This window comes from Scyliorhinus torazame, chromosome 17 (genome assembly GCF_047496885.1).
Source record: "Scyliorhinus torazame isolate Kashiwa2021f chromosome 17, sScyTor2.1, whole genome shotgun sequence".
NCBI classification, from domain to species: Eukaryota; Metazoa; Chordata; class Chondrichthyes; order Carcharhiniformes; family Scyliorhinidae; genus Scyliorhinus; species Scyliorhinus torazame.
Window position 1 is genome coordinate 183493578 of NC_092723.1, and position 26899 is coordinate 183520476.

A 26899-nucleotide genomic window follows, 5' to 3' on the forward strand; every position below is an offset into this window, starting at 1 on the left:
GCTGGGAGGAAGCAGTCAGTACAGGGATTCCCTGTGGTCGTTCCCCTCAGTAACAAGTATACCGCTTTGGATACTGTTGGGGACGATGACTAACCAGGGGTAAGCCATGGGGTGCAGGTCTCTGGCACAGAGTCTGTCCCTGATGCTCAGAAGGGAAGGGGGGGAGAGGAGTAGAGCATTAGTCATTGGAGACTCCATAGTTAAGGGGATAGATAGGAGATTCTGTGGGAACGAGAGACTCACGGTTGGTATGTTGCCTTCCAGGTGCCAGGGTGCGTGATGTCTCGCATCGTGTTTTCGGGATCCTTAAGGGGGAGCAGCCCCAAGTCGTGGTCCACATAGGTACCAACGACATAGGTAGGAAAAGGGATAGGGATGTAAGGCAGGAATTCAGGGAGCTAGGGTGGAAACTTAGATCAAGGACAAACAGAGTTATTATCTCTGGGTTGTTACCCGTGCCACGTGATAGCGAGATGAGGAACAGGGAAAGAGAGGAGTTGAACGCGTGGCTACAGGGATGGTGCAGGAGGGAGGGTTTCAGATTTCTGGATAACTGGGGCTCATTCTGGGGTCGGTGGGACCTCTACAAACGGGATGGTCTACACCTGGACCAGAGGGGTACCAATATCCTGGGGGGGAAATTTGCTAATGCTCTTCAGGAGGGTTTAAACTAGTTCAGCAGGGGCTTGGGAACCTGAATTGTAGCTCCAGTATACAGGAAGTTGAGAGTAGTGAGGTCATGAGTAAGGTTTTAAAGTTGCAGGAGTGTACCGGCAGGCAGGAAGGTGGTTTAAAGTGTGTCTTCTTCAATGCCAGGAGCATCCGGAATAAGGTGGGTGAACTTGCGGCATGGGTTGGTACCTGGGACTACGATGTTGTGGCCATTTCGGAGACATGGATAGAGCAGGGACAGGAATGGTTGTTACAGGTGCCGGGGTTTAGATATTTCAGTAAGCTCAGGGAAGGTGGTAAGAGAGGGGGAGGGGTGGCATTGTTAGTCAAGGACAGTATTACGGTGGCAGAAGGGACGTTTGATGAGGACTCGTCAATTGAGGTAATATGGGCTGAGGTTAGAAACAGGAAAGGAGAGGTCACCCTGTTAGGGGTTTTCTATAGGCCTCCGAAAAGTTCCAGAGATGTAGAGAAAAGGAATGCAAAGATGATTCTGGATAGGAGCGAAAGCAACAGGGTAGTTGTTATGGGGGACTTTAACTTTCCAAATATTGACTGGAAACGCTATAGTTCGAGTACTTTAGATGGGTCCGTTTTTGTCCAATGTGTGCAGGAGGGTTTCCTGACACAGTATGTAGATAGGCCAACGAGAGGCGAGGCCGTATTGGATTTGGTACTGGGTAACGAACCGGGACAGGTATTAGATTTGGAGGTAGGTGAGCACTTTGGTGATAGTGACCACAATTCGATTAAGTTTACTTTAGTGATGGAAAGGGATAGGCATATACCGCAGGGCAAGAGTTATATCTGGGGGAAAGGCAATTATGATGCGATAAGGCAAGACTTAGGATGCATCGGATGGAGAGGAAAACTGCAGGGGATGGGCACAATGGAAATGTGGAGCTTGTTCAAGGAACAGCTACTGCGTGTCCTTGATATGTATGTGCCTGTCAGGCAGGGAGGAAGTGGTCGAGCAAGGGAACCGTGGTTTATACTAAGGCAGTCGAAACACTTGTCAAGAGGAAGAAGGAGGCTTATGTAAAGATGAGACATGAAGGTTCAGTAAGGGCGCTCGAGAGTTACAAGTTCGCTAGGAAGGACCTAAAGAGAGAGCTAAGAAGAGCCAGGAGGGGCATGAGAAGTCTTTGGCAGGTAGGATCAAGGATAACCCTAAAGCTTTCTATAGATATGTCAGGAATAAAAGAATGACCAGGGTAAGAGTAGGGCCAGTCAAGGACAGTAGTGGGAGGTTGTACTTGGAGTCCGAGGAGATAGGAGAGGTGCTAAATGAATATTTTTCATCAGTATTCACACAGGAAAAAGACAATGTTGTCGAGGAGAATACTGAGATTCAGGCTACTAGACTAGAAGGGCTTGAGGTTCATAAGGAGGAGGTGTTAACAATTCTGGAAAGGGTGAAAATAGATAAGTCCTCTGGGCCGGATGAGATTTATCCTAGGATTCTTTGGGAAGCTAGGGAGGAGATTGCTGAGCCTTTGGCTTTGATCTTTAAGTCATCTTTGTCAACAGGAATAGTGCCAGAAGACTGGAGGATAGCAAATGTTGTCCCCTTGTTCAAGAAGGGGAGTAGAGACAACCCCGGTAATTATAGACCAGTGAGCCTTACTTCTGTTGTGGGCAAAATCTTGGAAAGTTTTATAAGAGATAGGGTGTATAATCATCTGGAAAGGAATAATTTGATTAGACATAGTCAACACGGTTTCGTGAAGGGTAGGTCGTGCCTCACAAACCTTATTGAGTTCTTTGAGAAGGTGACCAAACAGGTGGATGAGGGTAAAGCAGTTGATGTGGTGTATATGGATTTCAGTAAAGCGTTTGATAAGGTTCCCCACGGCAGGCTACTGCAGAAAATACGGAAGCATGGGATTCAGGGAGATTTAGCAGTTTGGATCAGAAATTGGCTAGCTGGAAGAAGACAAAGGGTGGTGGTTGATGGGAAGTGTTCAGACTGGAGTCCAGTTACTGGTGGTGTACCACAAGGATCTGTTTTGGGGCCACTGCTGTTTGTCATTTTTATAAATGACCTGGAGGAGGGCGTAGAAGGATGGGTGAGTAAATTTGCAGATGACACTAAAGTCGGTGGAGTTGTGGACAGTGCGGAAGGATGTTACAAGTTACAGAGGGACATAGATAAGCTGCAGCGCTGGGCTGAGAGGTGGCAAATGGAGTTTAATGCAGAAAAGTGTGAGGTGATTCATTTTGGAAGGAATAACAGGAAGACAGAGTACTGGGCTAATGGTAAGATTCTTGGCAGTGTGGATGAGCAGAGAGATCTCGGTGTCCATGTACATAGATCCCTGAAAGTTGCCACTCAGGTTGAGAGGGTTGTTAAGAAGGCGTACGGTGTGTTAGCTTTTATTGGTAGAGGGATTGAGTTTCGGAGCCATGAGGTCATGTTGCAGCTGTACAAAACTCTGGTGCGGCTGCATTTAGAGTATTGCGTGCAATTCTGGTCACAGCATTATAGGAAGGATGTGGAAGCATTGGAAAGGGTGCAGAGATTTACCAGAATGTTCCCTGGAATGGAGGGAGGATCTTATGAGGAAAGGCTGAGGGACTTGAGGCTGTTTTCGTTAGAGAGAAGGTTAAGAGGTGACTTAATTGAGGCATACAAGATGATCAGAGGATTGGATAGGGTGGACAGTGAGAGCCTTTTTCCTCGGATGGTGATGTCTACCACGAGGGGACATAGCTTTAAATTGAGGGGAGATAGATATAAGACAGATGTCAGAGGTAGGTTCTTTACTCAAGAGAGTAGTAAGGGTGTGGAATGCCTTGCCTGCAACAGTAGTGGACTCGCCAACACTAAGGATATTCAAATGGTCATTGGATCGACATATGGACGATAAGGGAATAGTGTAAATGGGCTTCAGAGTGGTTTCACAGGTCGGCGCAACATCCGAGGGCTGAAGGGCCTGCACTGCGCTGTAATGTTCTATGTTCTATGTACGTACTGTGTACGTTCCCTTGGCCGCAGAAAAATACTTTTCACTGTACTTCGGTATATGTGACAATGTGAAAAAAAATGAAAATCGCTTATTGTCGCAAGTAGGCTTCAAATGAAGTTACTGTGAAAAGCCCCTAGTCGCCACATTCCAGCACCTGTTCGGGGAGGCTGGTACGGGAATAAATCAAATCATCATCGTCATGTGCAGGGGAGGTGGATTGGCAACGCAAAATTGCCCCTTAATTGGGAAAAAAATAAACAAAAACGAAAAAACAGAAGCCGTACTTATTATTTTACACCCCTCTGTGTTTATCTGCCTTGTGTGTGTGCGTCGAGGGTGGGGTGAGTTTAAGTAGCGGATCAGGACTTAGATAATTGTTAACCTGTTGTATTTGCAGCATATTTAATTATAGTTATTATTATTAATAAACATAATTGTGTTGAAATTTACAAGCCTGGTGACTATAGTTATTGGGCAGGGTGTTTTTCTAAGAAATATTTATTAATTTCAACAGCGTTGCAACTCCGGGTCAAGTGGGGCTGGAATGGACTACGCACTGGCCCAGACGGGTTGTAAATCTTCTGGAGTGTATTCAGTAAGACCAAAGAAAGTTAGTTAATTTCCCAAAATGCAGTTTTGGAAACCATTTGAAAGTGGCACACCTGTTTTCCTTTTGCATTTCATTCTGCACAGAAAATATCTACAAATACTTTTGTCACTGGCCATTTCCTGTAACACCCATTTCAAAATGAAATTCCCAGAAACTGATGTTTTTTTCTCCAGGGCCTTCACTTATAGCTTTTAGGGAGGTAGGTGATTAGCCATTGTCTATCAGGGAATGTAGGCATCTCCATCTCTCTACTAGAGAGAAACAATTGGTTATATAGCTTGAGAGGCATCACTCCAAATCAACCGTGGAATAGGCGAGGAATCAGGTCCCAAGGCCGCCTCAGCCGGGAAAAGAATCAAATCCCCGTTGTTGGTGTTATTCAAAAGGTCACTTTTTCTGATGCTCGTCCTAAAGTTAGATTTTATTAATTTGCATGCATGTCCCTCAGACCAAGCATCACCATTTGTTTTTAAAAAACAAATATCTTAAAACATATTTTTTTTAAAAGGCATTTTGTGTATATATACATCGAAATATCAGAAAACAAGAAAACCAGATACAAAAGCACAACCGTGGCCACTGATAACCCCCATAGATTTCCCCCCTTTCCCACACAATTGAAACAAAGAAAATAAATAAACCCCTACCTCCCCCCCACTCGTTGATGCCTTAATTCACTTTAAAGAAGTTGATAAACGACTTCCACCTCAGTGAGCCCCTCCTGTAAGGCAAAATTAAGCGTTTCCAAGTGCAGGAATTCAGCCAGGTCACTCACCCACAACCCCGCCTTCGGCTGCTCAGAGTCCCCAGCTCAACATAATCCATTTCCGGGCTATCGTGGAGGCATAGGCCAAGACATCAGGCTCTCTCCCTACCTGGACTCCCGGCTCTTCCGACACTCTGAATATCGCCACCTCCAGACTCGGGGCCACCCCTGCACCCAGACTCTCGGACATGACATCTGAGAACCCCAGCCAGAACCCCCTCAGCTTTGGACACGCCCAGAACATGTGGACGTGATTCGCAGGCCCCCATGCATACTGCCCAAACCTATGCTCCACCCCTGCAAAGAACCGCCTCATCCTCTCAACCGTCATGCGAGCCCTGTGCACCACCTTAAATTGGAAGAGGCTTTACGTCGCACACGACGAGGACGCGTTCACCCTCTGCAGGGCTTCCTTCCATATCCTGGCCCTCACCTTCCCACCCAACTCCTCCTCCCATTTGCGCCTGATCTCCTCCATCGCACGACACTTCTCTCCATCAGCTCTCCATAAATGTCTGCCACTCTCCCCAATGTCATCTTCGGACAATAGCTTATCTCGCAACAACGGATGACAGTCCCGGGTAGTACGGCAATCTATCCTCTATCCTCACAAAGTCCCTCACCTGCTGGTACCTGAACCCATTCCCCTTAGGCAACTGATACTTTTCCTCAAGCTCTTCCGCAAACCTATCGCCCACAAACCAGTCCTTGAAGTGCTCTATCCCCACTTGCCACCTTCCCCGGAACCTTGCATCCAGCCCCGCTGGCACAAACCTATGATTATTGCACATCGGCGCCAACAGAGACCATACCTCCCACCCCGAAATGTTGCCTGCACTGGTTCAAGACTCGCAACGTTGAGATCATCACCGGGCTCACAGAATACCGGGCCATCGAGAACGGGAGGGACGCCAACAGACTAGTCCCCCTAAACAGCGCTACCTCCATCCACCCCCAAACCGACTCATCCTCCACTACCTGACCATTGTAATGTTCGAAGCCCAGTAGTAATTCAGCAGATTTGGCAGTGCCAGAACACCACCCCCTCCAAAAACACCCTCCTCACCTACGGGTTTTTCCCCGCCCACACGAACCTCAAAATTATCCCATTCACCTTTCTAAAAAGGACTTGGGAACAAAGATGGGGAGGTTCTGGAACACAAAAGGATCTTTGTCAGCACTGTTATTTTAACTGTCTGCACATGCCCAGCCAACGACAAAGGCGATACATCCCACCTCTTAAAACCCCATTTCATACCCTCCACCAGTTCCACCTAATTCAGTTTATGCAGCTGGGCCCAGCTCTGCGCCACCTGTATCCCGAGATATCGAAAGCTCAAGCCCACCACCCAGAACGGCAACACCCCTAGCCTCCTCTCCTGCCCATTGGCATTAATCAGGAACACCTTGCTTTTTCCCATGTTCAATTTGTACCCAGAGAAACGGCCAAATTCACTCAGGATCTCCATAATCCTATAAAAACTCCCCACTGGGTCCGAGATAGACAGCTCAAGATCATCTGCATACAACAAAACTGTGCTCGATCCTCCCCGCTCAATCCCTCCCCAACCCTTTGATGTCCTGAGCGCCATTGCCAATGGCTCTATCGCCAGGGCAAAAAGCAGCGGGGAGAGCAGGCACCCCTGCCTCATCCCCTGATTCAACTCCAAGTACCCCAAACTCGTCCTGTTCATTTGGACGCTAGCCATCGGCGCCTTGTACAGCGGCGGAACCCAATCCACGAAACCCTAGCCAAACCTGAACCGGCCCAGTCTCCCATACACCCACTCAAGCCGATCGAAAGCCTTCTCCACATCCACTGGCAACACCACTTCTACCTCCTCCCCTTCCGAGGACATCATAAAAACACTGAGCAACCTGCACACATTTGTTGACAGCTGTCATCACTTCACAAACCCCATCTCTTCCTCTTCTATTAGCCCCGGCACACAGTCCTCCATCCGTGACGCTAACACCTTCACTAGCAACTTCGCATCCACATTTAACAGCTAAATCAGGCCCACACAGGCACTTCACTAAAATCAACAAAATGGACGTCTGCGACACGTTGGGGGGGGGGGGGGGGGGGGGCACCCCCCTCTTACTCTCTACTCATTATACATACCCACAAGCAGGGGCTACAACTCCGCACCAAATGTCTGAAAGAACTTGGCTGGAAACCCATCAGGCCCCGGGGCCTTCCCCGCCTGCATCGAGCCTACACAGTCCATCACCTCCATGAGCCCAAATTGGGCCCCCAAACTTGGAACCTTCTCCTTCCCCACCCCCAGGAACTCTAGCCCATCCAAGAACCGCCTCGTACCCTCCTCCCCAGGCAGAGGCTCTGACTCATACAGCCTTCTATAAAAGGTCTGAAACACCCCATTCACCCCCTCAGGGTCCAACATCACCGTGCCTCTCGCATCCCTCCCATCTCTCCTGTGGCTGCTTGCTTCCTCAGTTGGTGCACCAACATCCTGCACACATTTTCCCCATATTCATACACTGCCCCTCTGGCCCTCCTCAATTGCCCTACCCCCTTCCCCATGGACACCAACCCAAACTCCATCTGAAGCCGCTGTCACTCCTTTAATAGCCCCTCCTTTAATAGCCCCTCCTCTGGCGCAGCCAAGTACCTCCGGTCCACCCTCAAAATCTCACCCACTAGCCTCGCTCTTTCCACTCGTTCTACCTTCTCCTTGTGCGCCCAAATCAAGATGAATTCACCCCTTACTACAGCCTTAAGCATAGAGGCCGTGACCTCCCCAGTTTCGTACAGCTCTACATAGCTTTGCATGCCGCCCTCACCCTCTCACGCACCCCTTCATTCGCCAACAATCCCACATCCAACCTCCACTGCGGCCACTGGGCCTTCCCGTGCTACCCGCAAATCCACCCAGTGCTGTGTGTGGTCAGACATCACGATCGCTGAATACTCCGAATCAGCCATCACCTCCAACAGCGCCTTATATAATTACAAAAGGTCAATCCGGAGTACACGCAGTGCACATGTACAAGAACTCCTTCACCCTCGACCTCCCAAATCTCCATGTGTCTGCTCCCCATACGGTCCATGAATCCCCATAACTCCCTCACCACCGCTGAAACCGTCAAGGACCTGGGACCCTACCTGTCCAGCCTCGAATCCAGAACCTTGTCTTCATGCCCAACCCAGAATGAAATACCTGCCCCACCCATCCCTTCCTCAGCCTGATCTGATCTCTCAGCTTCAGGTATGTCTCCTGAAGAAACACAACATCCTTCAAGCTTTGCAAGTGTGCGAAAACAAGCACCGTTTAACGAGCACTTTCAACCGCTGCATGTTACATATAATCAACCGGGTCGGGGTGGTCCCCATCCCCTTCCCTGCCAATCAACCATAACCCTTCTTTAGCCAGCTCCCCTCGGTCCGTGGTTCGCACTCTACCAGGCCTGCCCCAACATGTCCGCCGCCATCCCTCCCAACCCAGCTGCGCCACACCAACCACACCCACGTCAGCACCCCCCTCCACACCTCCCCATAACCAAACCAAGAACCAACCCATTCCCCCTCCCCCAAATCCTCCTCCTGACAACCCTCCACTTCACTCCAGTTAACTAGCCGAACCAGCTAGCACGGTCGCCCCCGCCCAGGGTTTCTGGCTACCCCCATTCCCCCTTCAACCCTCATCCCTCCAATCCCCACACATACAGTAAAAAAAACAAAAGGCACACTCGCCCTCTCCCCTCAACCTTCGCCAGTCCACCCATCCTGTGTGCCCACATTCTATACATAACACATATCCAAAGTTCAATGTCTTCATACACTGCCCAATCCATAAAGTCTCTCATAAAATCCTTTGTCTCCTCTGGCGAGTCAAAATAGAGATCTTGGTTCTGGTGCGTGACCCACAGATGAGCGGGGTACAGAATCCCAAACTTCACCCCCTTCTTGTAGAGGGCAACCTTGATCCAATTGTAACCAGCCCTCCGCTTAGCCAGCTCCACTCCCAGATCCTGATAAAATACACAGCTTGTTCTCCTCCCAGGTGTACTCCTTTGTCTGCCTTGCCCACCTCGTATCTTTAGCGAGAAAACAGTGCAGCCTCACCACCATCGCCCTCGGTGGTTCCCCCCCTTGCGGCCTCCTCCTCAGCACCTTGTGCGCTCGGTCCACCTTGGGAGGACGGTCAAAGACCCCCTCACCTATCAGCTTCTCCATCCATGCGACTAATCACCCCATGGCCGCCACCAGAGGTCATCAGAGTTTGTTTTGAATATTGCAGCTCATCTTTTCTATACCCATAACAATATTACATAGTCCTGTAAAACCACGTACTTAGCAACCTGCGCTCCTCCAATACCCTCAGACATCCCCATGATTCGGAGATTTTGCCTCCTGTAGTGGATTTCAAGATCCTCCCAACTTCTCATCAGCCTTTTTTGGCTTCTCGTCACCATCCCCATCTCACCCTCCAGCAAAGTCAATCGATCCTCGTACTCCCCCACCATCTCGTCCATCTTTTCGATTGCCAGGCTCTGAGTCTCCTGCCTCTGCTGCACACGCACAATTGCCACCCTAAGCGGCTCCACCACCTTAACCAGACCCTCAGAGGCCTCCTTCCTTTGCTGCTGGAACTTGCTGTGAGAAAGTCCATCGGCTGCTCTGTAGGCCAATGGGTGGCAGCACTGTCTCACTACTCTCGCCATCCTCTCCTGTGTCGCACCTCCATTATTGCCTCAGTCAAGCTGCTGCCTCTTGCTTGGTGCACTCCTTGTCCGATAAGTCATAAACCAGTCCCACCAGAGGAGTATTACATTTCCCCAGTACTCATGCACCTTTTGTCATCAAACACCACAAAACGCGGGTGGGGAAGGAGCGAATAAAATCCACCTCGGGCAGGAGCAGTGCGACCAATCAGTCCATGGCCGCCACCAGAAGTCATCAGAGTTTGTTTTGAAGTAATATTGCAGGTTAGGTTTTCCTACACCCTTAACAATATTACATAGTCCTATAAAATCAATAATAACTTACATTTATATTCACCTCGAACTTAGAAAAGATGCTTCAAATGGCTTGGCAGGGATATAATCAGAAAATCCATCAGGTGGGTTTAGCAAACTCTTTGGTCTTTAAAGACAATAAAGGAGTGGAGTGGCTGAAGTGATATATGAAGGAAAATTCAGAACATGGAATCCAGGTGACTACAGGCATGGACACCAATGCTGGGCAAGGGTTGGGCCACAGTTAAAGGATTGAAGAGGTCACTTGGATGGAGGGGGTTTCTTGCAATAATGAGGACCCAGTTGATGAAGGGATTTAAACACAAGAATGAGAATTTTAAATTTGAGCTTATGAGGGTTTGGAGGCAGTGGAGTCAATGTAGTTCATCAAGGACGAGGGGCTGAATTTTTAAAATTTGTTTACGGGATGTGGGTGTCGCTGGTTAGGACAGCATTTATTACCCATCCCTAGTTGCCCTTCAGAAGGGGGTGGTGAGTTGCGTTCTTGAACTGTTCCAGTCCTTGAGGTAAACCTTCTGTGCTGTTAGAACATAGAAAAATACAGCACAGAACAGGCCCTTCGGCCCACGATGTTGTGCCGAACCTTTGTCCTAGATTAATCATAGATTAACATTGAATTTACAGTGCAGAAGGAGGCCATTCGGCCCTTTGAGTCTGCACCGGCTCTTGGAAAGAGCACCCTACCCAAGGTCAACACCTCCACCCTATCCCCATAACCCAGTAACCCCACCCTACACTAAGGGCAATTTGGACATTAAGGGCAATTTATCATTGGCCAATTCACCTAACCCGCACATCTTTGGACTGTGGGAGGAAACCGGAGCACCCGGAGGAAACCCACGCAGACACGGGGAGGACGTGCAGACTCCGCACAGACAGTGACCCAAGCCGGAATCGAACCTGGGACCCTGGAGCTGTGAAGCAATTGTGCTATCCACAATGCTACCGTGCTGCCCTTGATAACAAATAAATCTACACTATCATTTTACTGTAATCCATATACATATCCAATAGCTGCTTGAAGGTCCCTAATGTTTCCGACTCAACTACTTCCACAGGCAGTGCATTCCATGCCCCCACTACTCTCTGGGTAAAGAACCTACCTCTGATATCCCTCCTATGTCTTCCACCTTTCACCTTAAATTCATGTCCCCTTGTAATGGTTTGTTCCACCCGGGGAAAAAGTCTCTGACTGTCTACTCTATCTATTCCCCTGATCATCTTATAAACCTCTATCAAGTCGCCCCTCATCCTTCTCCGTTCTAATGAGAAAAGGCCTAGCACCCTCAACCTTTCCTCGTAAGACCTACTCTCCATTCCAGGCAACATCCTGGTAAATCTTCTTTGCACCTTTTCCAAAGCATCCACATCCTTCCTAAAATGAGACGACCAGAACTGTACACAGTACTCCAAAAGTGGCCTTACCAAAGTTTTGTACAGCTGCATCATCACCTCACGGCTCTTAAATTCAATCCCTCTGTTAATGAACGCGAGCACACCATAGGCCTTCTTCACAGCTCTATCCACTTGAGTGGCAACTTTCAAAGATGTATGAACATAGACCCCAAGATCTCTCTGCTCCTCCACATTGCCAAGAACTCTACCGTTAACCCTGTATTCGGCATTCATATTTGTCCTTCCAAAATGGACAACCTCACACTTTTCAGGGTTAAACTCCATCTGCCACTTCTCAGCCCAGCTCTGCATCCTATCTATGTCTCTTTGCAGCCGACAACAGCCCTCCTTACTATCCACAACTCCACCAATCTTTGCATCGTCTGCAAATTTACTGACCCACCCTTCAACTCCCTCATCCAAGTCATTAATGAAAATCACAAACAGCAGAGGACCCAGAACTGATCCCTGCGGTACGCCACTGGTAACTGGGATCCAGGCTGAATATTTGCCATCCACCACCACTCTCTGACTTCTATCGGTTAGCCAGTTCGTTATCCAACTGGCCAAATTTCCCACTATCCCATGCCTCCTTACTTTCTGCATAAGCCTACCATGGGGAACTTTATCAAATGCCTTACTAAAATCCATGTACACCACATCCACTGCTTTACCTTCATCCACATGCTTGGTCACCTCCTCAAAGAATTCAATAAGATTTGTAAGGCAAGACCTACCCCTCACAAATCCGTGCTGACTATCCCTAATCAAGCAGTGTCTTTCCAGATGCTCAGAAATCCTATCCTTCAGTACCCTTTCCATTACTTTGCCTACCACCGAAGTAAGATTAACTGGCCTGTAATTCCCAGGGTTATCCCTAGTCCCTTTTTTGAACAGGGGCACGACATTCGCCACTCTCCAATCCCCTGGTACCACCCCTGTTGACAGTGAGGACGAAAAGATCATTGCCAACGGCTCTGCAATTTCATCTCTTGCTTCCCATAGAATCCTTGGATATATCCCGTCAGGCCCGGGGGACTTGTCTATCCTCAAGTTTTTCAAAATGCCCAACACATCTTCCTTCCTAACAAGTATTTCCTCGAGCTTACCAATCTGTTTCACACTGTCCTCTCCAATAATATCGCCCCTCTCATTTGTGAATACAGAAGAAAAGTACTCGTTCAAGACCTCTCCCATCTCTTCAGACTCAATACACAATCTCCCGCTACTGTCCTTGATCGGACCTACCCTCGCTCTAGTCATTCTCATATTTCTCACATATGTGTAAAAGGCCTTGGGCTTTTCCTTGATCCTACCCGCCAAAGATTGTTCATGCCCTCTCTTAGCTCTCCTAATCCCTTTCTTCAGTTACTTCCTGGCTATCTTGTATCCCTCCAATGCCCTGTCTGAACCTTGTTTCCTCAGCCTTACATAAGTCACCTTTTTCCTCTTAACAAGACATTCAACCTCTCTTGTCAACCATGGTTCCCTCACTCGACCATCTCTTCCCTGCCTGACAGGGACATACATATCAAGGACACGTAGCACCTGTTCCTTGAACAAGTTCCACATTTCACTTGTGTCCTTCCCTGCCAGCCTATGTTCCCAACGTATGCACTTCAATTCTTGTCTGACAACATCGTATTTACCCTTCCCCCAATTGTAAACCTTGCCCTGTTGCACGGACCTATCCCTCTCCATTACTAAAGTGAAAGTCACAGAATTGTGGTCACTATCTCCAAAATGCTCCCCCACTAACAAATCTATCACTTGCCCTGGCTCATTACCCAGTACTAAATCCAATATTGCCCCTCCTCTGGTCGGACAATCTACATACTGTGTTAAAAAAGCTTCCTGGACACACTGCACAAACACCACCCCATCCAAACTATTTGATCTGAAGAGTTTCCACTCAATATTTGGGAAGTTAAAGTCACCCATGACTACTACCCTATGACTTCTGCACCTTTCCAAAATCTGTTTCCCAATCTGTTCCTCCACATCTCTGCTACTATTGGGGGGCCTATAGAAAACTCCTAACAAGGTGACTGCTCCTTTCCCATTTCTGACTTCAACCCATACTACCTCAATAGGGTGATACTCCTCGAACTGCCTTTCTGCAGCTGTTATACTATCTCTAATTAATAATGCCACCCCCCCACCTTTTACCACCCTCCCTAATCTTATTGAAACATCAATAACCAGGGACCTCCAACAACCATTTCTGCCCCTCTTCTATCCAAGTTTCCGTGATGGCCACCACATCGTAGTCCCAAGTACCGATCCATGCCTTAAGTTCACCCACCTTATTCCTGATGCTTCTTGCGTTGAAGTGTACACACTTCAACCCATCTCCATGCCTGCAAGTACTCTCCTTTGTCAGTGTTCCCTTCCCCACTGCCTCATTACACGCTTTGGCGTCCTGAATATCGGCTACCTTAGTTGCTGGACTACAAATCCGGTTCCCATTCCCCTGCCAAATTAGTTTAAACCCTCCCGAAGAGTACTAGAAAACCTCCCTCCCAGGATATTGGTGCCCCTCTGGTTCAGATGCAACCCGTCCTGCTTGTACAGGTCCCACCTTCCCCAGAATGCGCTCCAATTATCCAAATACCTGAAGCCCTCCCTCCTACACCATTCCTGCAGCCACGTGTTCAACTGCACTCTCTCCCTATTCCTAGCCTCGCTATCACGTGGCACCGGCAACAAACCAGAGATGACAACTCTGTCTGCCCTGGCTTTTATCTTCCAGCCTAACTCCCTAAACTTGTTTATTACCTCCACACCCCTTTTCCTACCTATGTCGTTGGTACCAATGTGCACCACGACTTCTGGCTGCTCCCCCTCCCCCTTAAGGATCCTGAAGACACGATCCGAGACATCCCTGGCCCTGGCACCCGGGAGGCAACATACATTCCGGGAGTCTCGCTCGCGACCACAGAATCTCCTATCTATTCCCCTAACCATTGAATCTCCTACAACTATTGCTTTTCTATTCTCCCCCCTTCCCTTCTGAGCCCCAGAGCCAGAGACCTGGCCGCTAGGGCCTTCCCCCGGTAGGTCATCCCCCCCAACAGCATCCAAAACGGTATACTTGTTTTGACGGGGAACGGCCACGAGGGATCCCTGCACTTTCTGCCTGTTTGTTTTTTTTCCCCTGACTGTAACCCAGCTATTCTTGTCCTGTACCTTGGGTGTGGTTACCTCCTTGTAACTCTTCTCAATCACCCCCTCTGCCTCCCGGATGATCCGAAGTTCATCCAGCTTCAGCTCCAGTTCCCTAACACGGTCTTTGAGGAGCTGAAGTTGGGTGCACTTCCCGCAGGTATAGTCAGTGGGGACACCGGTGGTATCCCTCACCACCCACATCCTACAGGAGCATGTAACTGGCCGAGCCTCCATCCCCTCTTACCTGACAGAATATAGCTGCCTTGTGGACTAACTAGATCTCTGCCCTCCGACCCTGCTCCCAGTCAGCTACACTTTCTGTAAACTCCTGGCTCTCTTCGCACTCTTTGCGGAAATGTCGGAAACAAAATGAAAGGAGTGCCTTACTCCCTCCTCACCTAACTCCCTCGGTCACCAAACTCTCACTATCGCACCCAAATGCACCAAATTCAGCACTCCCTCGGTCACCAAACTCTCACTATCGCACTCAAATGCACCAAATTCAGCACTCAGTGCAAACAAAGTCTGCACTGTAGGGATCACTTTTATACTGTGAATCTAGCCTCTGAAAACCTGGCCTAATCCAATTAACTAATTAACAAGCTCCAGCTGCAAGTGCCTACAAGTAGAAGCCTGTTTAAAGCTTATTGAAAATTCACCTTCTTCTAAACCAAAGGAGGATGTTCCAGGATTTTGACCCAGTGACAAAGAAGGAGTGGTGATATATTTCCAAGTCAGGGTGGTGGAGGGGAACCTCTAGGTAGTGGGGCTCCAAGTTCTCTGCTGCTCTTGTCCTTCTAGATGGTAGTGATTGTGGGTTTGGAAGGTGTTGTCAAAGGAACCTTGGTGAGTTACTGCACTACATCTTGTAGATGGTACACATGGCTGCCACTGTTCGTCGGTGATGGAGGGTTTGAATGTTTGTGCAAGGGGAAGTAATCCAGTGGGCTGCTTTGTCCTGGATGGTGTTGAGTTTCTTGAGTGCTGTTGGAGCTGCATTCATCTAGGCAAGTGGAGAGTATTCCATAACACTCCTGACTTGTGCCTTGTAGATGGTGGACAGGCTCTGGGAGTCAGGAGGTGAGTTACTCGCCATAGGATTCCTAGCCTTTGACCTGCCCTGGTAGCCACAGTATTAATGTGGCAGGTCCAGTTCAGTTTCTGATCAGTGATGTTGATTATGGGTATTCAGCAATGGTAATGTATTGAATATCATGGGGCGATGGTTAGATCCTCTCTTGTAAGAAATGGTCATTGCCTGGCACTTGTGTGGCGCGAATGTAACTTGCCACTTGTCAATCCAAGCCTGGATATTGTCCAAGTCTTGCTGCATTTGGACATGGACTGCTTCATTTTCCGAGGAGTCACAAATGGTGCTGAACATTGTGCAGTCATCAGCAAACATCCCCACTTCTGACCTTATGATCGAAAGGGCATTGATGAAGCAGCTGAAGATGGTTGGGCCTAGGACATTTCCATGAGAAACTCCTGCAGTGATATCCTGGAGTTGAGATGATTGACCTCCAACCATCACAAAAATCTTCCTTTGTGCCAGGTATGACTCCAACCAGGGGATAGTTTTCCCCAATTCCCATTGGCTTGTTTAGTTAGGGCTCCTTGATGTCATACTCGGTCAAATGCTGCCTTGATGTCAAGGGCAGTTATCTCACCTCACCTCACCTCTGGCATTCAGCTCATGTATCCAAGTTTGAACCAAGGCTGTAATGAGGTCAGGAGCTGAGTGACCTGGCGGAACCCAAACTGAGCATCCATGAGCAGATTATTGCTGAGTAAATGCCGCTTGGTAGCACTGTTGATGACTCCTTCCATCACTTTTCTGACTGATGGGGCAGTAGTTGGCTCGGTTGGATTTGTCCTGTTACATTGTATAGGACACACCTGGGCAATTTTCCACATTGCCAGGTAGATGTCAGTATTGTAGCTGTACTGGAATAGCTTAGCTAGGGATGCGGCAAGTTCTGGAGCACAAATTGGCAATACTATTGCCGGAATATTGTCAGGGCCCACAGCATCCAGTTTCTTTAGCCATTTCTTAATATAACGTGGTGAATCGTATTGGCTGAAGATTGACATCTGTGATGATGGGGACCTCCGGAGGAGACCGAGATGGATCATCCACTTGGCACTTCTGGCTGAAGATTGGTGTGAATGCCTCAGCCTTGCCTTTTGCACATATGTGCTGGGCTCCTCCATCATTGAGAATGAGGATATTTGTTGAGCCTCCTCCTCCAGTGAGTTAATTGTCTAGCCATTCACGGCTGGACGTTGCAGGACTAGAGCTTAGATCTGATGTCTTTGTTGTGGAATCGCTTAGTTCTGTCTATTACTTGCTGCTTATGCTGTTTGGCGCACAAGTAGTCCTTTGCTGTAGCTTCACCAGGTCGACACCTAATTTCTTGGTATGTCTGATGTTGCTCCTGTCATGCTCTCCTGCACTCTTCATTGAACCAGGGTTGATCCTCTGGCTTGGTGATAGTGGTAGAGTGGGGGATATGCCAGGCCATGAGGTTGCAGATTTTGGTTGAATACAATTCTGCTGCTGTTGATGGCCCACAGCACCTCATGGATGCCCAGTCTTGAGTTGTTAGATCTGTTCTAGTGGTAGTGCCACACAACGCGATGGAGAGTATCCTCAATGTGAAGACAGGGCTTTCTTTCCACAACGACTGTGCGTTTGTCACTTATACCGATGCTGTCATCAACAGATGCAGCCGCAGCAGGTAGATGAGGATGAGCTCAAGTATGTTTTTCCCTCTTGTTGGTTCCCTCACCATTGCTGCAGTCCCAATCTAGCTGCTATGTCTTTTAGGACCCGGGCAACTCGGTCTATGGTTTTACTACTGAGCCAATGTTGCTGATGGACATTGAAATCCCCCACCCAGAGCATATTCTGCGCCCTTGCCACCTTCAGTGCTTCCTTCATGTGGTGTTCAACATGGAGGAGTACTGATTCATCAGCTGATGGTGGCCGGTACGAGGTAATCAGCATGTTTCCTTGCCCATGTTTAATTTGAAGCCATGAGACTTCATGGGGTCCAGAGTCAATGTTGAGGACTCCCAGAGCAACTCCCTCCTGACTATATACCACTGTGCCGCCACCTCTGCTGGATCTGTCTTGCCAGTGAGCCAGGACATATCCAAGAATGGTGATAGTGGTGTCTGGGACATTGTCTGGAAGGTATGATTCTGTGAGTATGACTATGTCAGGCTGTTGCTTAACTAGTCTGTGAGACAGTTCTTGCACCTTTGGCACAAGCCCCACATGTTAGTAAGGAGGACTTTGCAGGGTCGGCAGGGCTGGGTTTGAAGTTGTCGTTTCTGGTGTCTAGTTTGATTCTGGGTTATCCATCCGATTTAATTCCTTTTTTGTAGTGGTTGAATGCAAGAGTGACCTGTTGGGCCATTTCAGAGTCAACCACATGGCTGTGGGACTGGAGTCACATGTAGGCCAGACCAGGTAAGCATGGCAGATTTCCTTTCCTAAAGGACATTGGTGAAGCAAATGGGTTTTTACAACAATCAACAAAGATTTCATGGTCATCATTGACTTTTAATTCCAGTTATTTTATTGAGTTTAAATTCCACCACTTGCCCAGGTGGACTCGAACCTCCACAGTTACCCAAGGCTGGAATTGAATAAAGATCATTTCCTGCCATTGGATTAAATTTGATATTGTGCTGCTCGTTTACACATTTTACAGATCATTCTGCAATTAAGGAGCTACCATGGCCCTTCTACCCATGGCAATGTAGAAATGGGCGAAAGGGCCAATCAGACTCTCAAGTCTATTCAATTGGATCATGGTTGGCTTATACCTAATCCTACGTAACAATAATGATCTCTATTTGTGTCACAAGTAGGCTTACATTAACACTGCAATGAAGTTACTGTGAAAAGCCCCTAGTCGCCACATTCCGGCGCCTGTTCGGGTACACAGAGGGAGAATTCAGAATGTCCAACTTACCGAACAGCACGTCTTTCGGGACTTGCGGGAGGAAACCGGAACTCCCGGAGGAAACGCGCGCAGACACAGGGAGAACGTGCAGACTCCGCAGTGACCCAAGCCGGCAATCAAACCCGGGTTCCTGGCGCTTTGAAGCCACAGTGCTAACCACTGTGCTCCCGTGCCGCCACCCTAATGTCCCTTTGCTCCATATGCCTCACCAAACAAAAAACTCTGTAGTTTGGCATTGCCCGCATCTGTTTGTAGAGTTCGGAGCGTGAAAATTGGCCATTTGACCCAGCTGGACGGTGCAAACCCGTGTTTATATTCCACACCAGCTTCCTCCCACCCAACTCCATCCAACCCCGACAACATCAATCCACGTGGTTCTCCTCCATGGGCGGATGGAGCTGTTGCAGCGACTTTGGGAAGTGTGGCTGACGGTAATGTTGCCGCCCGGGGGCAGACAACCCACTCATTCTGACGTAACCCAACTGGTTAAAAAAAAAACCCGCTGCCTTCTCCAACTGTTTTTTAAAACTTTTTTTTAAAATCACAAGAGTGTCTCCAGCTCAGAGTGTTAAGAGATTGGGACGTCCCGTCTATTTTATGTAGTTGGCACGAGTACAGAAAGTACAGGGGCTGCACAACATTCGGTTGGATTATTTTTTTGGGTGGTGGGGGTGATAACAATCAAGGAAACGCAAAGGATTTAGAAAGGGTGGAAGTGGCGAGAGAGAAATCACCACAGTCCCGTCCCCCCCGTGACACAGGCCGATTGGAGGCCGGGGGAGAAGATTTGACCCGGAGCGCACCCCAACCCCCCCCCCCAATCCCCCCTTTCCACCACAGCCAAACCGATCGAGGAAACAGGAAACGGCAGCTCGTTACCGAACCGGGGGAATCAGCGACCATGGCGGCACAGGCGGAGGAGTCCATGTTCCACAGAGCGCAGTGCCGGCACTTCGAGGGGCTGACGGAAGGTCAGAGCGCTGCCCGCCCGCGCGCGAGCCCCCCAACCGCCGGCCCGCGAGCCCCCCCCCAACCGCCGGCCCGCGAGCCCCCCGCCAACCCCCCCACCAACCGCCGGCCCGCGCCACTCCCGCCAACCGCCGGCCCGCGAGCCCCCCGCCAACCGCCGGCCCGCGAGCCCCCCGCCAACCCGCGAGCCCCCCGCCAACCGCCGGCCCGCGAGCCCCCCGCCAACCGCCGGCCCGCGAGCCCCCCCCCAACCGCCGGCCCGCGAGCCCCCCCCCCAACCGCCGGCCCGCGAGCCCCCCCCCCCAACCGCCGGCCCGCGAGCCCCCCCCCAACCGCCGGCCCGCGAGCCCCCCCCCAACCGCCGGCCCGCGCCACTCCCGCCAACTGCCGGCCCGCGAGCCCCCCAACCGCGCGCCCTCATCCCGCTCCACAACCCGCTCAGACGCGTCTTCCCGGCTCCCCCACCCGCGGTGTTGCCCGTTCGGGGAAGGTTTCCTCACAGATGGCGGCCGTGCGACTGCTCGAGCATAGATTTTGTCTATCTCTCTCTCTCTCTCTCTTACACACACATATGGGGAAGAGGAGTTCCATTCGGGATAAACATGTCGGCCGACAAAAGTTGTTGACGAGCAGCTGAAACGTGTCTCCGGGTGAGAGCGCCGGCGGGCAGCTGACAGTGGGCACGGCCCAGGCCAGTCACTGCCGGATCCGCCCCCCCCCCCCGCCCCCCGCGATCTCCTCCCCCCCCCCATCTCCTCCCCCCCCCCCCCCGCGATCTCCTCCCCCCCGCGATCTCCCCCCCCCCCCCCCGCGATATCCCCCCCCCCCCCCGCGATCTCCCCCCCCCCCCCGCGATCTCCTCCCCCCCCCGCCCCCCGCGATCTCCTCCCCCCCCCATCTCCTCTCCCCCCCCCCCCACCGCGATCTCCTCTCCCCCCCCCACCGCGATCTCCTCTCCCCCCCACCGCGATCTCCTCTCCCCCCCCCCCGCGATCTCCTCCCCCCCCCGCCCCCCGCGATCTCCTCCCCCGTGATCTCCCCCCCCCGTGATCTCCCCTCCCCGTGATCTCCCCCCCCGTGATCTCCCCCCCTGATCTCCCCCCCCCCGTGATCCCCCCCCGTGATCCCCCCCCGTGATCTCCCCCCCCCCGTGATCTCCCCCCCCCCGTGAAATCCCCCCCCCCGTGATCCCCCCCCCCCCGTGAAATCCCCCCCCCCGTGATCCCCCCCCCCGTGATCCCCCCCCCGTGATCCCCCCCCGTGATCCCCCCCCCCGTGATCCCCCCCCCCGTGATCTCCCCCCCCCCGTGATCTCCCCCCCCCCCGTGATCTCCCCCCCCGTGATCTCCCCCCCCCGTGATCTCCCCCCCCCGTGATCTCCCCCCCCGTGAAATCCCCCCCCCGTGAAATCCCCCCCCCCGTGAAATCCCCCCCCCGTGATCTCCCCCCCCGTGATCTCCCCCCCCGTGATCTCCCCCCCCCGTGATCTCCCCCCCCGTGATCTCCCCCCCCGTGATCTCCCCCCCCGTGATCTCCCCCCCGTTCCCCCCCGTGCTCTCCCCCCCGTGATCTCCGCCCCCCCGTGATCTCCCCCCCCCGTGATCTCTCCCCCCCCCCCCGTGATCTCTCCCCCCCCGTGATCTCTCCCCCCCCGTGATCTCTCCCCCCCCGTGATCTCTCCCCCGCCGTGATCTCTCCCCCCCCCGTGATCTCTCCCCCCCCCCCGTGATCTCTCCCCCCCCCCCGTGATCTCCCCCCCCCCCGTGATCTCTCCCCCCCCGTGATCTCTCCCCCCCCGTGATCTCTTCCCCCCCCCCCGTGATCTCTTTCCCCCCCCCGTGATCTCTTTCCCCCCCCCGTGATCTCTCCCCCCCCCCGTGATCTCTCCCCCCCCCCCGTGATCTCTCCCCCCCGTGATCTCTTCCACCCCCCGTGATCTCTTCCCCCCCGTGATCTCTTCCCCCCCGTGATCTCTTCCCCCCCCCCCCCGTGATCTCTTCCCCCCCCCCCCCGTGATCTCTTCCCCCCCCCCGGTGATCTCTTCCCCCCCCCCCCCCGTGATCTCTCCCCCCCCCCCCGTGATCTCTCCCCCCCCCCCCCCCCGTGATCTCTCCCCCCCCGTGATCTCTCCCCCCCCCGTGGTCTCCCCCCCCCCCCCGTGGTCTCCCCCCCCCCCCCCCGTGGTCTCTCTCCCCCCCCCCCGTGGTCTCTCCCCCCCCCCCCGTGGTCTCTCCCCCCCCCCCCCGTGGTCTCTCCCCCCCCCCCCCCCCCGTGGTCTCTCTCCCCCCCCCGTGGTCTCCTCCCCCCCCCGGTGGTCTCCCCCCCCCCCCGTGGTCTCCCCCCCCCCCCCCCCCGTGGTCTCCCCCCCCCCGTGGTCTCCCCCCCCCCCGTGGTCTCCCCCCCCCCCGTGGTCTCCCCCCCCCGTGGTCTCCCCCCCCCCGTGGTCTCCCCCCCCCCCGTGGTCTCCCCCCCCCCCCCCGTGGTCTCCCCCCCCCCCCCCCGTGGTCTCCCCCCCCCCCCGTGGTCTCCCCCCCCCCCCGTGATCTCCCCGCCCCGTGATCTCCCCGCCCCGTGATCTCTCCCCCCCCGTGATCTCCCCCCCCCCCGTGATCTCCCCCCCCCCCCCCGTGATCTCCCCCCCCCCTCCTTGATCTCTCCCCCCCCCCCCCCCCCCCCACCGTGATCTGCCCCCTATGAGAAATTAGCATTTTATGTTGTTTTCACATGAATAACTCTGGCTCACAAATAATCGTGCTTGATGGGAAATAGGATGTCAAGTGGAGTTTTGTGTAAACTGCAGTGCCAGAATTTTGTAACTGTGTACGTGACTGACCTTCGGGATGAACACAACTTGCAATAACAAGATGCAGGTGGGGATAGGTTCCTCATTCTAAAACATAACAAGTTCCAAATAAGGAATAACTGATAAGGAAACTGCCAGCAAGGCAGAGGGCGGTCTATGTTTTGAGATTGTATGTATGGACTAATGCTGTGTCTGCTCGGTGTGCCTGCTAATGTTGACAGACGGCACCTGTTCTTCCAAGCTCGACTGAATAAAATACTTCTTCAGAATTTGGCTAAGTGTAAATTATTATCAAGTGAGCGGTGTTTCTCACAATTGGGGGCTCGTCCGGGATTCTCTTCATTGATCGAGGGGGCGGCTCAAGAGGAACCGAGAAGACGCGTCCCGTTATTTAAACGGTCTCGTACTTCGTCTTGAGTAATCATCCACGGTCAACTGAACACGTTCCTAGGGTAGTCATTCTGAAGAAGTAAATAACGAAATATAGTGGCAGGCACGCCGTGAAAGTCAGGCAACTCTGTGCACGGAGCAAGGTAAGAAAAACGACTTTTAAGTATTGCCTTGTTGACTTGAGTTCATATCTAGAAATCCGTATAAGTTTATGGGCGGATTGATGATACAAGTCCTTTCAAAATTGTGATTGTTTGACGGACCAGTCATAACTAGACACTTTACTTAGAAATAAGTGAAAGTTGATTACATTACAATGTGAAGTAAAAACTCGAAACAAGGAGACGGCCCCGATTTAAAAAAAAAAAAAAATCCCTAAGGATATCCCACCAGAAAGTCCATTGGGTCGGATGTTAGTTAATTGGGATTTTGAGAGTTGTACAAAAAATAAGGACAGGAAAACAATGATAACATTTTGTTGTTTCATATGGATAAAAGAAGCAATCCGTAAACCCTCAGTCTTTTGGCCGAAATACGGTTCAGACGAAGATTGGGTGTGCCAAATTTTGAATATATATGTCAATGATAAAAGACCCTGTTCCGATAAAGAAGTAAGTTACGCGAGTTGTTGGCTTCCCAGCAGGAACGCCACCAGAATATATCCATTAATCCTAGAGGACGAAGACGTTCCCACCGCCCCTCTTAGACAATGGGACGTCCTAGATAATTTGCCACCCCCTTATAAGAACAAGTCAAACGACGATGACTCGTCAAATGACCAACAAATGAATAAAGGCAAATCAGAGAAAGTCCCTGAAAAAGGAGAGAATAAAATGCAATTAAGATCCGCGAAAGAGCAGGGAGAGGAAACAGAAATAACAAAAATGAACCCCCTTCGGGAAGTCCCTATTGGGGAGAGGGATGTAGGATTTGTAAATTCTCCTTTAAATTCAGGAGAAGTCAGAGCATTCAAAAAAGAGATGAAGACGTTAATGGAAGACCCCTTAGGACTGGCAGAACAATTTGATCAGTTCTTAGGTCCTAATATATACACATGGACCGAATTAATGTCCATTATGAGTATCCTATTCACGGGGGAAGAAAGAGGTATGATTAGAAGAGCAGGCATGCGACGGTGGGAGAATAGTCACCCGCCAGTGGAACACAGAGCAACAGCAGAAGAAAAGTACCCCAATCAGGATCCAGGCTGAGACCATCAGTCACAGGGCCATAGAGATCGAATAAGAGATCTGAGAGATATTATCATTGAGGGCATAAGGGAAGCGGTGCCCAAGGTACATAATCTAAATAAAGCCTTCGAAATTAGACAGGAAGGGACGGAAACCACCTCCGCGTTCTTTTTTTTTGTTGAAAATATATTTATTAACGTTTTTTAACAAAACAAAACAATTTTTTCCCCTTACAAACAATGAACCTTCCCCTCCCCCCGTAACAAAATAACGCAAAATCGCCCTGAGCAAGATATATACATGGTAAGATGAAATATTTACAGAGCTTTATACACTGGCTCTTGCCCGTTCGTGCCAGTTTCCCCCACCTTCCATGTTATCCCCTGCTCGTCCGTCCCCTCAAACAATCTCTCGTTCCCCCCCCCCCCCCCCCCCCCCCCCAGGGTTGCTGCTGCTGCTGACCGACCTTCCTCTAACGCTCCGCGAGGTAGTCTAGGAACGGTTGCCACCGCCTGTAGAACCCCTACGCAGACCCCCTTAAGGCAAACTTAATCCTTTCCAACTTTATGAACCCAGCCATGTCATTTGTCCAGGCCTTCACGCTGGGGGGCTTCGCCTCCTTCCACATTAGCAAGATCCTTCGCCGGGCTACTAGGGACGCAAAGGCCAGAATGCCGGCCTCTTTCGCCTCCTGCACTCCCGGCTCGTCCACTACCCTAAATATTGCTAGCCTCCAGCTTGGCTTGACCCGGACTTTCACCACCTGAGATATTGCTCCCGCCACTCCTCTCCAGAACCCCTCCAGTGCCGGGCATGACCAAAACATATGGACATGGTTCGCCGGACTCCCTGAACACCTTCCACATCTGTCCTCTACCCCGAAGAACCTACTCAACCTCGCCCCCGTCAAGTGTGCTCTGTGAACCACCTTAAATTGTATCAGGCTGAGCCTGGCACATGAGGAGGAATTGACCCTACCCAGGGCATCAGCCCACAAACCTTCCTCGATCTCCTCCCCCAACTCCTCCTCCCATTTACCCTTCAACTCTTCTGCTAGCGCTTTCCCCTCTTCTTTCATCTCTTGGTGTATTGCCGAAACCTTGCCCTCCCTGACCCATACACCCGAGATCACCCTGTCTTGAATTTCCTGTGTCGGGAGCAGCGGGAATTCCCTGACCTGTCGCCTCACAAAAGCCCTCACCTGCATATATCTGAATGCATTTCCCGGGGGTAGCTCAAACTTCTCCAGTGCCCCTAGGCTCGCAAATGTCCCGTCGATGAACAGGTCCCCCATTCTTCTAATCCCTGCCCGGTGCCAGCCCTGGAACCCCTCCGTCCATCTTCCCCGGGACAAACCGGTGGTTACCCCATATCGGGGACCACACCGAGGCTCCCACTGCATCCTATGCCGTCTCCACTGGCCCGAGATCCTTAACGTTGCCGCCACCACCGGGCTCGTGGTGTACTTTGATGGCGAGAGCGGCAACGGCGCCGTCACCAGTGCCCCCAAGCTCGTTCCTTTGCAGGACGCCATCTCCATCCTCTTTCATGCCGCCCCCTCCCTCTCCATAACCCACTTACGGATCATCGCCACGTTTGCTGCCCAGTAGTAGCTCCCTAGGTTTGGCAGCGCCAGCCCTCCTCGGTCCCTACTGCGGTTCGTCACCACACTCGCCACTGGGGCGCTGTAGAGGAGCTTAACCCAGCTAATAAACCCTCCCCCGAACCCAAACCTACGCAACACCTCCCAGAGGTTCTCCCACTCAACTCGGTCAAAGGCCTTTTCCGCGTCCATGGCTGCCACTATCTTCACCTCTCCCTCTTCCGATGGCATCATTATCACGTTTAAGAGCCGCCGCACATTCGTATTTAATTGCCTGCCCTTTACAAATCCCGTCTGGTCCTCATGTATCACCCCCGGGACACAGTCCTCAATCCTCGTGGCCAGCACTTTTGCCAATAGCTTAGCGTCCACATTTAGGAGCGAAATCGGCCTGTACGATCCACATTGCAGTGGGTCCTTGTCTCGCTTCAGGATCAAGGAAATTGGCGCCTCCGACATTGTTGGGGGCAGGGACCCCTCCTCTCTTGCCTCGTTAAAGGTCCTCACTAGTAACGGGGCCAACAGGTCCGCATACTTTCTATAAAACTCCACCGGGAACCCGTCCGGCCCCGGGGCATTCCCCGCCTGCATGCTCCCCAAACCCTTACTCAGCTCCTCCAACCACCTCAGCGTTCTTAGAGCGACTTCGGGAATCAGTAAGGAAGTATTCTGGACTAGACCCTAACGACCCAGTAGGACAGGGACTACTGAAGGTCCACTTTGTGACCAAATCCTGGCCTGACATACGTAAAAAGTTACAGAAAATAGAGGATTGGAATGAGAAATCTCTAGATGAATTACTAAGAGAAGCACAGAAGGTATTTGTAAGACGGGAGGATGTGAAGGAAAAACAGAAAACAAAAATGATGGTTGCAACTGTAATTGAGGTAGTGAGCAAACAGGGACAAGTGGGTATAGGAGAACCAAGAAGAGGGTATCAGGATGTAGGTTTCAGAGGAAGAGGAAGAGGACGTGGCAGAGGGAGTCAGGGGAGACGAGGGGGATACAACAATAGTCAACAGGCGGGGTGTTTTAACTGCGGGAGAATGGGTCACTTCAAACGGGACTGCCCGGACAGGGAACAGGAAGACAGCTGCCAATTACATGAATTACACCGATACCGAATAGGGAAGTCAGGGGTTCCCCCTCTCGGGGATTCACCGAGAACCCTTGCTAAACATAGAGGTGGGTCCCCATAGAGAAGATACCGTGTTCCTAGTGGTCACCGGAGCGGCAAGATCATCTTTGAATTTCAAACCAAAGGGGGCGGAGGTATTGACAAAAAGTTAAATGTTTCGGGAATAAAAGGAGAGAGTTTCGAGGTCCCCATATTTGAACCCATAATCCTTTGATTACAAAATGAGGAAATCAGGGAATGACTCT

The 26899-nt window shown here is 51.4% G+C and overlaps 1 protein-coding gene and 1 long non-coding RNA gene across 4 annotated transcripts in view; one reads left to right on the forward strand and one right to left on the reverse strand.

Moving 5' to 3' along the window:
• LOC140394493 (uncharacterized) overlaps window positions 1-20163 on the reverse strand; it is an 80542-nt gene extending 60379 nt beyond the window's left edge. The window contains exon 1 of the long non-coding RNA XR_011935890.1: window positions 20031-20163. This is a non-coding gene — a long non-coding RNA (uncharacterized lncRNA). The remainder of the gene's footprint in view (window positions 1-20030) is intronic.
• Window positions 18972-26899, forward strand: part of cpped1 (calcineurin-like phosphoesterase domain containing 1) — a 258660-nt gene continuing 250732 nt past the window's right edge. The window contains exon 1 of one of the 3 annotated variants that reach the window (XM_072481807.1): window positions 18972-19532. In XM_072481807.1, coding sequence (XP_072337908.1) covers window positions 19463-19532 — 70 coding nt within the window. In that variant the 5' untranslated portion in view covers window positions 18972-19462. Of the gene's footprint in view, window positions 19533-20039; window positions 20181-26899 lie in introns of those variants that run through there. The other 2 variants (XM_072481805.1, XM_072481806.1) reach the window with 2 other exon arrangements.